Genomic DNA, 13,051 nt, shown 5'->3' with positions numbered 1-13,051 from the left:
AATTAATAATCTTGATTGTAATTTTTATATTATTATTTGAGTTTTTATTCATATTAATAAAAGGCTCTGATAGCTAATTATTTTTGAACGGCAATGGATTTGATCCAACACGAATGACGGAATGAACCCAATCCGAATTTTGAAGTATAAGCAAATCGGATCAGTTTTAACGGGTCAAAGTCCAATAAGGGGTATTTTAAACCATAGTCCTTTCTTTAGCATCAAGCCACCTCTCGCTCCTCTCTCTCTCTCTCTCTCTCTTGAGCGAGGACCAAAAGCGCCGTTTTAATCTCGATCTCGAATTCTCGATCTCTCGGGGAAGGACGAAGATGGTAGACGCCTCAGACGACGCCACTCGTCGCCGGAATGCGCTGGCCGATTACCGAAAGAAGCTCCTCCAGCACAAGGAGCTAGAATCCAGGACGCGGACGCGTGTGTATTTCCATCTTTTTCTTCCACTACGTTCTCTTTTAATCCTCGTTTTCACTTTGATTCGGTACGATGAATCATTTTTGTACTGGGATGCAAGTTATCGTTTTGATTTTAGTTTTTTTTCCTAGGCTACTTTAATCTCAAGTTATATTTCCTGACGGCTAAACATAAAAATTGGGGGAAAAAAAAACAAATTTGATGGTAGAATTAGCACCACGAAAAAAATGTAGAGGTTTAAGTTCGGTAGTCGATTCATTTTCTCCTGCTGAGATATCTTTCGGTGAATGTATTTGGATGTTCTACCGAGGAACCTGACATTCGGGGGTGAAACAATCGCTAAATTTAGTTGTGCCATAGAAGAACTGCTGAAGACTCACAAAATGGATTTGAGATTTTATGATCTCTTGGAAGAGGGCATAAAACACACTATTCAGGCAAACAAGTCTGTTCGCACAAGTAGGTTTAAGTCATACATAATGTTTTGGGGAAAAGCGGCTACTTGGACGTCCATAAGTTTAAGGACTGTTGAATATCAGAATGGACATATGAAGAGTCAAGCAGACAAGTAAAATTTGTTTGAGGTTTAGGAAATTTTGTTGGATAGAGAAAGGTTCCGTGTTATATTATAAGGCTACAAGATCTCAGGAGCTATGGCTGATTTGTTGCATATGGAAAGTTTGGGCAAGAGGTTATGCCACTTGTTGAAAATAAATAACGAATAATTATCTTTCTCACATGAAAGAAAAACTTTTACAAGAACCTCTGACATTATTTTTGAACTATGTCTCACTTATGCAAAGGATCAAAACTGATAAGACAATATAGCATATAGTTTACAATAGGAATTCTCATATGCTTATTTGTTCCAGTTAATCTTGACAAAGCTAGAGCTTACTAATTTTTTCATTATTCTGATGAGCGAGTACAGTGAAAAATGTTGGATTCGCCTTAATTGGCATCTGTCCATAATCGCAGATTCATCCTCTCTCTTTTAGATTCTTGTAGCATCTATGACCTACTTATATAAGTTGGATGAAGCGGATGGATGCCAGTGCAATTTTATTCTTGTGAAGAGATAGGTAGAGCACTGGACTTTTTTTGGGTAGTTTCTAAGTAAATCAGGCTTATTTATATGCCCCCAACAATGATTAGTATGACTCGTCATACATGTTCAGAGGTTGAGTTGCTTTAAAGCCCTTTAGCTATATTAATGCAGTCAAACTTAAAATTTTTCTCATTGCAATAATTTTTATTGAGTTTTTTTTTTTTTTCAAAATCAATGAAGTTTGCACTTTGGATAAGGAAATATTCTTTTATTTGGTTTTTGGAATTGTGATAGGGCCACAAGCTGATATCCTGAAATAACATGTATAAGAATCACGATACTCATATTTAATTACATAATCAAAATGCAAACTCACATTTTGTCCATCGCATTTCTCATGTGTTCATGTTTTGGTTTTAGTGAACAAGGGTGTTGTTTGACCTTATAGATCCGTATGTCACTAGAAGCAACTTCTAATTTTGCTTGTTTTAGAATACATACAATGGCGTTGAAACAACCAAGGGCCACATATATCACTGGTTCAGTAAAATCCTGTAGGATTATCAAAAAAAAAATTACATGCCTACTGAATTTTGCTCTTTATGATTGAATTCTTACCTGTTTACATTTACCATCTGGTAATGATTGTGGTACTGTAATGAATTCTTGTTGCATCATAATGCAGTAAGGGAGACTTTGAAGACCACAAAGAAGGAATTCAGTAAAACCGAAGATGATCTAAAGTCTCTCCAAAGTGTTGGGCAAATAATTGGAGAGGTTCTTAGGCCACTTGATAACGAGCGTTGTGAGTATAAACCAATTACACATTTTGTATCATATATTATATTGTTGCAAACAGTTTTCTTGTTCATTTCTTTTCTGAAATACAACCCAGAGTGGACAATTTTGCAGCATTGGACCTGCCCTTCATTTTCTGGTGTCTTTTATGGTCATTTTTTATTTTTCCAGACAAGTCTCTATCCTATTTATTGTTTGCATATCCTTAAATCTATTGTATTTGCATTTGTAGTTGTAGCATGTATTACATGCGATTTAAATTGTAGAGATCTGGATGATCAATTAAGTCAAAACCTTCTGTTTCTTAGTTCTCGCCCCAAATGAGTGATAGCTAAGTATGAGGGCACTAAGTTTCTTATTCTTTCTTTTGCACCAATCGTGATTGCCTACATTGTTAGGCTTTTTTTTTTTTTTATGAAGGTAAAAAAAGTTGTTATTTAAAGTGGTTTGTTTGATCAAACAATCAAACATTTAATCATTTAAGTCTGCAATGAGTTATATAATGGCTTGAAGAGATTTGAGAAGCTTAAGCTCTAGATCATTGATTTTCTTTTTATGCTGTAGTCATTGTCAAGGCAAGCAGTGGGCCTAGGTATGTTGTTGGCTGCAGGAGCAAAGTTGACAAGGAGAAGCTGACAGCTGGAACTAGGGTTGTTCTTGACATGACTACTCTTACCATTATGCGTGCTCTTCCACGAGAGGTTGGTTATGCATGTTTGGACTTTATTTAGGCAGTAGTATTTGGAGAACCATCATTCTTTTTCTTGTGATGCAACTTGAAGGGCAAATATAAGCCTTCCCTTTACTCTTGCAGGTTGATCCTGTTGTGCATAACATGCTCCATGAAGATCCTGGAAATGTTAGCTATTCTGCTGTAGGTGGACTATCTGATCAAATAAGGGAACTGAGAGAGTCAATTGAGTTGCCTCTTATGAATCCTGAACTTTTCCTTAGAGTAGGAATTAAACCTCCAAAGGTTAGTTTGGTAGCATAAAATTTAACTAAGTTTCTTCTTGTGTTATAACCGAATCTTGTGATTTTTCTCTCCAGTTAATTGACCTTGTAAAGGGATAGAACTGTGTATATTTTACTATTATGTTATCTTATGATCTCCTTTTAAGCTTATTTTAGTAATGCAGGGAGTCCTACTGTATGGTCCTCCTGGAACTGGGAAGACATTGCTGGCCAGAGCAATTGCTAGTAATATAGATGCAAACTTTTTGAAGGTTTGTTGTTGTTTATAACTTAAGAGAATTTGGTAACTTCTATTTCCAAAATAGTAACCTTTTTCTATTCATAGGTTGTATCAAGTGCTATAATTGACAAATATATAGGTGAAAGTGCAAGATTGATCAGGGAAATGTTTAGCTATGCACGCGAACACCAAGTATACATCTTTCTCGGCCCCTTCTACATTCTATTTTTGGTTTAATATGTTTTGGCTAACTCGGCGAAATGTTAATAAGCCTTTTTCTTCCCGTGAAGAGTATTATCCTGCATAAGGACATTGACATTTATTAATCCGTGATGTATTCTCAGCCTTGCATTATTTTCATGGATGAAATTGATGCAATCGGAGGACGTCGGTTCAGTGAGGGAACCAGTGCCGATCGTGAGATTCAACGAACCCTTATGGAACTGCTTAATCAACTAGATGGATTTGATCAATTAGGGAAGGTAAACTTCATATGTCCACGACTACTTTTTAGTGCTTGCAATTGCCCCTTAAGGCAATTTTACTAAATTTACATTATTAAGATTGATGCACAGTTCAAATTTGTAGCACAGGAAGAATATTTCTTGATTATAGCATTTTTTGGAAACATGGTACTTAGAGATGGTCTTTAACTAGACTTATGCTCCACAAAGACAATCATTTGAGATTACTTTGTGGTGCTTGACTCCTTTGCAAGTAGATTAATTTATTTCTCCTTACATCTAGGCTTCAGTATAGTCATTTGAAACACACACTTACTGCATTGTGCTTTTATAAATTGACGATTAAATTACTGCCTTCTTAAATTGTCACTAAAAGAGTGTGGGTGTTGTTCTTGGTTTTAATTCCATACTCCGCTTGCACTTAAGGTTTCTTTCGCATCATTAATTCCCTCTGATAGAAGGTGATTGACCAGTAAGGGTGTAATACAGTATGAAGAAAACTCTCCCTCATAGCAAATATCTAGGAACAAAGGCCTCTGTGGTTACTATGACAAACAAGCTGGGAGGTTGTTCCATCTATCATCAATTTGTGCTGTTGCTTGAACATTGAAGTCTGTCTGAGTTCACAGTAGTAGTAAGAGTAGTCTTCATTGTTTTTTGATCCTTCTAAAGATTGACTTCACAGTAGCTCTAGCAGATGGTCACCAATAACCCTAAACCATCAAGTCTCCATAAGTTAATAGAAGATTGGACCCTGAACAATCATTTTCCTCTCTCAAAGGAAGATATAAGATTCATTGCTGCTAGTAAGAAGAGGCCTCAAGAGGAATTCATGTTTGTTATTATTTTACTCTTTGTGTGGTGCAATAAGTTGCCAAGTGGGTGACAACATCCTGGTAATTCATCTTCTTTGACAGCACACACTATATTATATGATGAATGCACTTTTTTCTCCTAACAAGCGACATTTTGGATTCTGTTGAGTTCAGTTGATAATGTTGAACAAACCTCCAATGAATCCTAATATGGAATCAGCATGAAACAAATTGACATATATTTGGGCCTAATGACATTTCAGATTTAGTGAAGATGATTAACTTGTATGAAGTGTACCAAATTTGCACTTGTGCAGGAAATATGCAACAAGTTTAGGTTTTTGTAAAATATAAATAAAATCGTCTCCATAGTATACACAATTACAGATGATGAGCCAATGCACTCATTTGTAGGCAAAAAGTTGTTTTTAATGCAGTAGCATTATAGAAAAATGGGGCACTTTCTATATGTTCATGTGAAAGCCTTGGTGAAGAATCAGTGTTTTACTTCAATGATTGATTGATTAGGGTGATCATGTTCCTCAGAATCATTTTTTCCCTAATGGTGTTAGGTTAAAATGATTATGGCGACAAATCGACCTGACGTTCTGGATCCAGCTCTTCTTCGACCTGGCCGGCTGGATAGAAAAATTGAGATCCCATTACCAAATGAACAGGGGAGGATGGAAGTTCTCAAGATCCATGCTGCTGGTATAGCAAAACATGGTGAGATTGACTATGAGGCAGTTGTAAAACTTGCTGAGGTAATTATAGTCTCAATAATTGATGCCATATTATGATGATAAGCAAGTACTTTTCCTGTCTACTGTGTCTCTGCATTAGCCAAAATCTATGTTTCATGGGTGAACTTCCATTTTTTTAGGGTTTTAATGGAGCAGATCTCCGGAATGTATGTACAGAGGCTGGTATGTCAGCTATTAGAGCAGAACGTGACTATGTTATCCATGAAGACTTCATGAAGGTAAGTTATCCTTGTGAAAATTTAAAGTCTTGGTATGAGAAAGTGGAAAACCATGACAGTTTTTAATGATATCCCCACCCTGCTCTACCTGCATAAATTTTATCAATAATTTTAATGACTGGTGATGAATGCCTAGTTGATGGTACTCAAAATCACATGGTTAAAGTATAGCTTTTCTTTGCTAGTGGAAGTCTATTTTAGTATTGTTTGGGCACATAAATATTGGATTTCTTGCCCTTCTGCTCATAGTTTGCTTCATTTTAATATATCCAACACTATGATAAATGATAAAAGTTACTCTAAAGAGTACTTCGATTTTGCACATTGAGGGTGTCTCTATTTAAGGGAAGCTAGCCAAGATGAAGGAAAGGAGGGAGAAAATAGACTAAATCTTTTGTCTATTTACCATGTGTAGAAGAAAAGAAATAAGCAATAAGGCTCCTTTCTCCACTTTTTGTCTCAAGAATGACAAAATTGAAGAGTTAGTTCTGTCACGTTTTTGCATTTTCCTTGTATTTCAGATAGACTAAGTCAAGAAAATCCTCTGTTCTCCCTTATTGTTCTTTGTTTCTTTTCCCTTTCCTCTGCTCAAGAAGATGTACCCATTCCCTGAAACTATGTTTACCCCCCAGTGGTTGGGGAAAGGAAAAGAGAACCTAACTAGGTAATAATTCAGGAAGGAGCTCCTTTGCCTTTCTGCAGAGTGAGTTTGGTGCAAAATTGTGGGCTCCTAATTGCAGAATTACAGTGATAGACATGGTCGCAGGTGGCTGGTGAGGTTGCTGAGGGATTGAGGTTGGCGGGTGAGGTCATTGGTGGCAGACAAGGTCATGGGCAGTGCCAAGGTCTCAAGGAGTGTGAGGGTGAGATTGGTGATGAAAACAAAGGATCATCTCGACATTTCATATTTTCTTCCCTCTCCTTTTTCCCTTTACCTAGTTAAACACGGTTGCTGGATTTATTTTCCTTTCCTCTTTTCTTTTCCTTTCCTTCACTGCAGGCAAACACCTCCTTGTCTGAGCACTACCAAAATTTGGCTGCCTTTGCATAAAAATGAGCTTGCATTTTAAAGTAGAATTAACTTCACATCTTATCTATATTCCTTGGGGGCTTCTAAATTTAAAAAGTTCCAAGCACCTCCCCTTTCCCCTTTCCTGTCTTGCCAAGGTGCTCCAGAAACATGATGATGAAATTTCTTCTTGAGGAATATTGTCCAAAATAATCAACGTTTCTGCTCTTTCATCGTGTCTCTCTACAAACATAATAGCTATATTTATATGAACGGGAAGTCTGGAACATCTGTTGTCCCAATCCTCGCATTTTCTTCATATTACAGCCTTTGCTTGTTTGCTTTTATTCAATAATATTATTTTCCTCTGCCTAGTTCTCATCCATCCCAACTAACATGCAATCTTACTGTTTTTTTTTTCAGGCTGTCAGGAAACTGAATGAAGCGAAGAAGCTGGAATCGAGTGCTCATTATAATGCAGATTTCGGCAAGGATTAAGTTGTCTAATGTCTTAAATATACAAATCTTGTATCTTAAAAGTTATCTACTCTATTTGTCCATTCAAAGTCATTAGAATTTTAGCTGTTCCTTTCCTTTCCCCTTCGTTTTATTTTGGTAACTTTGCCAACAATTAGCCTGCTCAACTGAGCTCATTTGCTAGATGTGTCTTTTGAAATTAAAAAAGATCTTTCCATAGCATTTTAAATGAGGCTTTGTTTTGTTTGTTTGCAATGTGTTCTGTTAATGCTTTGGATTCTATGATGTTTGAAATGGATACATTCGTTCCATCTATTAACTGGAGAGGTATTTTCTCGATCGACAAAATACATTTCGATAAAAAACTATTTAATTCCTTTGAATTTATTCATATTTGAGCTCTTAATGACAATCAAACACTTTTGACTTTAAAAGTTTGATTGATCAATTGAAATTTCCTCTAGTTGATCGAAGTTACTTCCAATCAACTCATCGATTTCACTTTCAATCAACTCGCCAATTGACTTACGGATCAAATGAATCGAGTTAAACGAATGATACTGAGGTGATCGACTGATGTATAGGATTGCTGAACGACTAACAATTAATTCAACACCATTTGGTAAAATAATTTGCTTAACCAGATTAAGCAAATCACAAGCAAAAATATCAGTTAATTTAACCTGATAAATCAAGTATTTATTATAATCAGAAATCACCAAATAAGCTTATAAATCTTTATACTTAAACTAGTCTCTAATCGATCTAGCCTGCATTGATCTTCCTACAATCGAGCCTCACCTCCCCATCACTTCCAGTCAGTGGGCTAAATGCTCCCCATGTTGATGATGGACACGACAAAGTTTTCGAAGAATTGGGTGCCATTGTCGCTTGCATATTGATCAATGATCGATGTTAAAGGAGAGCTGGTATCAGAGTAGAGTTCCTGATCGGTCTGGAGGAGGCCTTGGCCATTCTTAAGGTTGTAGTAGTAGTTGTTATCGAAAGCATCAGGCGTGGCATGATCGAGATTATTGAGTGTTGTCCCAACCCCTCCTCGAGGGCAATTCTCTTCTAGTATCGCCAAGTAGGAGGAATCCAAGCTCGGGTCAGGGCTCAACGTGCCCCTGTAGTTGTAGAGCCGACTGCTTAAGATTTTGCATTGTGCGCGTCCAAATGTATGAGCTCCTTGAATTATGATAACAAACAATTAGCCCTTAAGTTTTAGTAATAGATGCCAATGTTATACAAAAACGATGATAACTTAGTCACTTCACCCTCATGATATTATAGTCATTGAAAATACTAAATAAAATGCGTACTTAGGTTCATATATAGTAGGCGGCCTACCCTACCCTACTGGTAAATCCGATCTTTAGAATATTTAGATTCAAATTTTGATCCAAGCGGTTTACCACTGTATCACACTGATCATAGGGGCGACTATTTATCACATCTCTATGCCGGAGACCATAATCTCTCTATAATAATGACATATATCTTTAACCTATTATAAAAGATATATATCATCCATTGAGATCCTACACAATGATTCCTTTATTAGATAATTGATTAACTAATAGAAGCTCATAACATAAAATTCTAATAGTTTCTCTTCCACCTTCCATGATCTTACCACTTACCTGATAAGGTGACAAGATCGGTGTCATCGAGACCGACTGCGGAGAACTTGGATTGAAGGACATCGAGTGTGTCGATGGGGCTAGGAAGATTCTTGTTGGCTCCTTCCTGATTGGCAGTGGTGCCATCTCTCCTTCCCAGTGGGACGTCCCATGATGGACCTCCTGACTATATATATTCATCCATTAAGATTTTAGATTAAAGTGTATATATATATATATAATTAACTCACTAAGGAGACATATATATATATATATATATATATATATATATATATATATATATATATATATATATATATATATATATATATATATATAGAGTTTTGATCTCCTGCGCGCTCGCACAGTGCGCGACTGTGCGCGCGCGCAGGAGATCGGTCAATTTTTTTTTATTTTTTTAATTTTTTTAATATTTTAAATTTAAAAAATTAATTAAAAAATTTAACATTTCCTTATATAAATTTTTAATACCTTAATATATCCCCTTAACATATTACAATACTCAATAAAAGCTTAAATAAAAGCTATTTTAATTTTTTTTTAAAACCAAACACTATAACCTAATTGAAAAGCCTAAACCCCAAAGGTAAAATCTAAAAAAAAAAATAACTTTAACACTATACCCAAAGCCTGAACCCTAAAAATAAAATTTTTAAAAAATTTTTTAATTATTTTTTTTAATTCAAAAATTAAAAAAAAAAATAAAAAACAAATTAAAATCACTGATATCCTGCGCGCGCGCACAGTCGCGCACTGTGCGGCGCGCAGGATATCAAAACCGTATATATATATATATATATATATATATATATATATATATTTAACTCACTAAGGAGACAGAAGCTTCAGCTGCCAAAGCGAGGATGTCGGCGCACGAGACGACCCCGGAGCACTCACTCTCCACTTGGCTCTTTATGTCGTCGATCACGTCGAACCCCCGGAGCGAGTCCTTGTTCGGAGCCGCATCCTTCTCGCTCACGATCGTCTCGCTGCCGTCCAGCAGCACCGACCCGTCGCAACCCTACACAAATTTAATTACCACAATTGGATCATCATGCATACTGCATGCATGCACGCGGCCAGAAACAATTCATTAATTTTAATTAATTAATTAATTGGCCTTTAATAGTTTGGTACGTCGACAAAGCAGTCGTGGAAGTGGAGCCTGACGAGGCTCGCCGGCGTTCGGGGATCCGACAGCTGAGCCCGCGCGACGACGGTGCTGATAAGGTCGGGCAAGCCAGGGCAGGACTCATCGTAGAAGGAGGAGCTCAACTGGGCATGAGACGTCCAGGAAACAGTGAGCAAAGCCACTGTTACAAGTACAATATTTACGCGCGAGAAAGAAGAAGAAGAAGAAGAAGAAGAAGAAGAAGAAGAAGAAGAAGAAGAAGAAGACATTTCTCTACTGTGAATGGATGAAGGCAGGCCCTCTGGCTGCATTTATATATATAAAGGCTCCAGCTTGGAGTAGGTTGACAAGTTCTGCAGTTGATTACTTAAAGTGAGAAAATATTGTTTAAGATATTTCATAGCTCTGAAGATTTTATCTTTTCTAAGTTATTTTCATCTTTTTTTTATATATCTTATATTTTTATATCTATTTAAATAATTATTTAATTAATATTAGAGAATTATCTTTTATTGAATCAATTTATTTCAATTAAATTTAGAAACGACTTCTGTACGTTTGACGAGTTCTTTTTGTTTCCTCCAAAACCCCTATGTGAAGTGTGAACACAGCCTTCAGAATCATTTCTATTCTGCCTAGCGTCACCTATCCATCAATGTCTTAATTATGTTGGATTACACTGCATCAATGATTAATAAAATATATTAATATGACCCAATTACTTACATTGCATCAGAGAAGAACTGAGATTGAGACATGAAGATGATTGATACAAGTAATTATATAAAGAATTGCAATTAGTTAGTTAATTCACTATGTATGCCGACTAAAATTGTTAAACATCCAACAAAAATATTCTACTTATTCATTAAACTCATTAAATATCCATTAATTATGATGTGGGCCAAGCTAATTAACCGCGAAATAACATGGCAACTTAATTGTGAAATCATTGTCGCGGTTGAGTAGTGACCGTGAAATTAGAGTCAGACAATTCCAGTTTGACTAGTTCAACCAGCCAGCCCCGATTCCAAGGCAGCCTCCGTCGACTGTTAGAACAGTCGTCGATCCAGCAAAGAGAAGAAAGACAAACGCCAAAGACTTGGGTATTCCTGATTTATTAAAAAAAAAAAATTGGATCACATAAATATGTGTGGTATATATTGAAGTAAAATATAATATTATTCGTCTCAACTCTCAAACCACTTACAATAAAATATAAATGACGGAAGATATTTTATTTTAGTACCATGATCTTTTATATGGAAAGATCAAATACCTAAAATGAGGTATTTTATACCTATTGAATAGAAAATTAACCTCAAGATTTTATTAAGTAAATCGTCCATATAAATACTAAGTGCTTCAATTCGTGAGGATTTTATAAATGATTATATATCTTTTATATTTCATATTTTATTAGAATATATACTTAGTTCTCTTTCGAGTTTATTAGTCATTATTTAGCTATTATTATTTTTTAAAAAATATTTTTATAACCCAACCAGTTACGACACTCACAAAATAGGTAGTCCATATCATAAAATATTTCAATTTTTTTTTATAGAATTCATGTATTTAATTTTTCAAATTGATTAATCTAGAAAATGATACATCCAATCCCATTGAATTTTTTCACAAGATACTAAGATAAATTGGAAAGTGAAATATCCAATGGCCAATATCCAATGGCCAATTTTTTCACAATATCCAATGGCCAATATTCTTAGAAAAATACTTCATCTATGATTATACAAGTGAAATATAACTATCAATTTATTATATATTACTAGATTATTGGTATAATCATCCTCCATGTTTTGATATTTGATAAGGAACATGAGTTGATGCAGGAGGATCGAAAATTATTATTATTATTATTTTGATAATTTTTACCTTTTGGTATTTAAGGTATTTTATGTTTTTTTTCTTAATCTCTATCTTTGTATTTTTGGTTTTTTAATCCATTAAGGGATTTTAGGATTGTGAGTTTAGGAAAATTTTTACTTTATTTTAGAATTTTTTTCCTTTCCTTACAGGATAGGGATTATAATTTATATATTAGGATTTCTTTCCTTTACTTGGGTCTTAAGGTCTAGAGTATATATAAATATTTATTTAACTCTTGAGAAATTAATCATTTATTCTGAATAGGGATTGCAGTCTATATATTAGGATTTCTTTCCTTTACTTGGGTCTTAGGGTTTAGAATCTATATAAATATTTAATTAGCTGTTGAGTAATTAATCTTCTATTATAAAATAAAATTTCCTTCTTGGAAAACCTTGAGAACGACTATTTCTCTTCTTGTCTTCACCTCAAGAAGAAGGGATCATTCCCCTTCTCTTTAGCTAGTAGGATAATCTCTATTTTACCTAGCGTCAGTTGGTATTAGAGTTGGTAGGTTTCGATTTAAGGAAGCTGAGCATGAGATCCAACGGAAGGTCATTATGGTGGTGATCGTGGTCGTGCCAGGCAGATTCTAGTTGAGGAAGCCTTGCACCATCGTTAAAGCATCCAAGACAAGATTAAGGATTTACAGAGGTAAATTACAGATTTAACCCAGTATCTAGTGTTGCAAAATCTTGAAGATCATGAGGTACGTGGTCCAGAGGATTGACATGGAGACTTCAGAATTCAAGTTGATCTACCTAAATTTTCTAGATTTCAATACCAGCGCCACTCTGTAGTTGGTTTTCAAAAAACAGTGCCAAGGTCCGTACCACTTGGCACATGACCATAAATTCATGTTGGAGTCTCAAAATCAGGTTTGGAGGCCATAAATAGATTTTACACACTCACCCTTCCTATCAATACTAGGATTTCAGAAATTCAAGATCTCTAGGTCAATCAATGAGTTTTGTTCAAAAGTCATTTATGGACCAGAGGGGTAAGATCAGACCCATTCCAAGTTGTAAGGGTTCATATGGATCACAGTCATCATAATATGCCCTCAATTATTGTTTAGATATCTTCCCAATGATGATCCAAACGGGTTGAAGCTTTGTTAACATAGTGGTGCTGGTTTTTCAAGTACAACGCCATGCTGTAGCTGGTTT

General features: G+C 35.4%; 1 protein-coding gene and 1 pseudogene across 1 annotated transcript; one reads left to right on the top strand and one right to left on the bottom strand.

Moving 5' to 3' along the window:
- The first annotated feature begins 226 nt into the window (after nt 1-226).
- On the top strand, nt 227-7,446 carry LOC122046747 (26S proteasome regulatory subunit S10B homolog B-like). Its single transcript, XM_042607596.1, has 10 exons — nt 227-432; nt 2,163-2,282; nt 2,840-2,976; nt 3,090-3,251; nt 3,415-3,501; nt 3,576-3,662; nt 3,815-3,952; nt 5,322-5,513; nt 5,633-5,731; nt 7,164-7,446. Exons 1-10 carry the CDS (start codon nt 330-332, stop codon nt 7,236-7,238), a joined length of 1,200 nt encoding a protein of 399 aa, XP_042463530.1. The 5' UTR covers nt 227-329; the 3' UTR covers nt 7,239-7,446.
- Nucleotides 7,447-7,940: 494 nt separating this feature from the next.
- On the bottom strand, nt 7,941-10,263 carry LOC122049410 (annotated as a pseudogene).
- Between the last annotated feature and the right edge of the window lie 2,788 nt (nt 10,264-13,051).

This window comes from Zingiber officinale, chromosome 2B (genome assembly GCF_018446385.1).
Source record: "Zingiber officinale cultivar Zhangliang chromosome 2B, Zo_v1.1, whole genome shotgun sequence".
NCBI classification, from domain to species: domain Eukaryota; kingdom Viridiplantae; phylum Streptophyta; class Magnoliopsida; order Zingiberales; family Zingiberaceae; genus Zingiber; species Zingiber officinale.
The sequence above is the reverse complement of the archived record's forward strand: the minus strand, read 5'-3'. Positions and strand labels throughout refer to the sequence as shown.

What these genes read in the sequence shown, in the direction of transcription:
- LOC122046747 (XM_042607596.1), top strand. Translation starts at nt 330, where the DNA reads ATGGTAGACGCCTCAGACGACGCCACTCGTCGCCGGAATGCGCTGGCC. An exon ending in GCTATGCACGCGAACACCAA is followed by an intron (nt 3,663 to 3,814) that starts GTATACATCTTT and finishes ATGTATTCTCAG; the next exon opens with CCTTGCATTATTTTCATGGA. An exon ending in TCCATGAAGACTTCATGAAG is followed by an intron (nt 5,732 to 7,163) that starts GTAAGTTATCCT and finishes TTTTTTTTTCAG; the next exon opens with GCTGTCAGGAAACTGAATGA.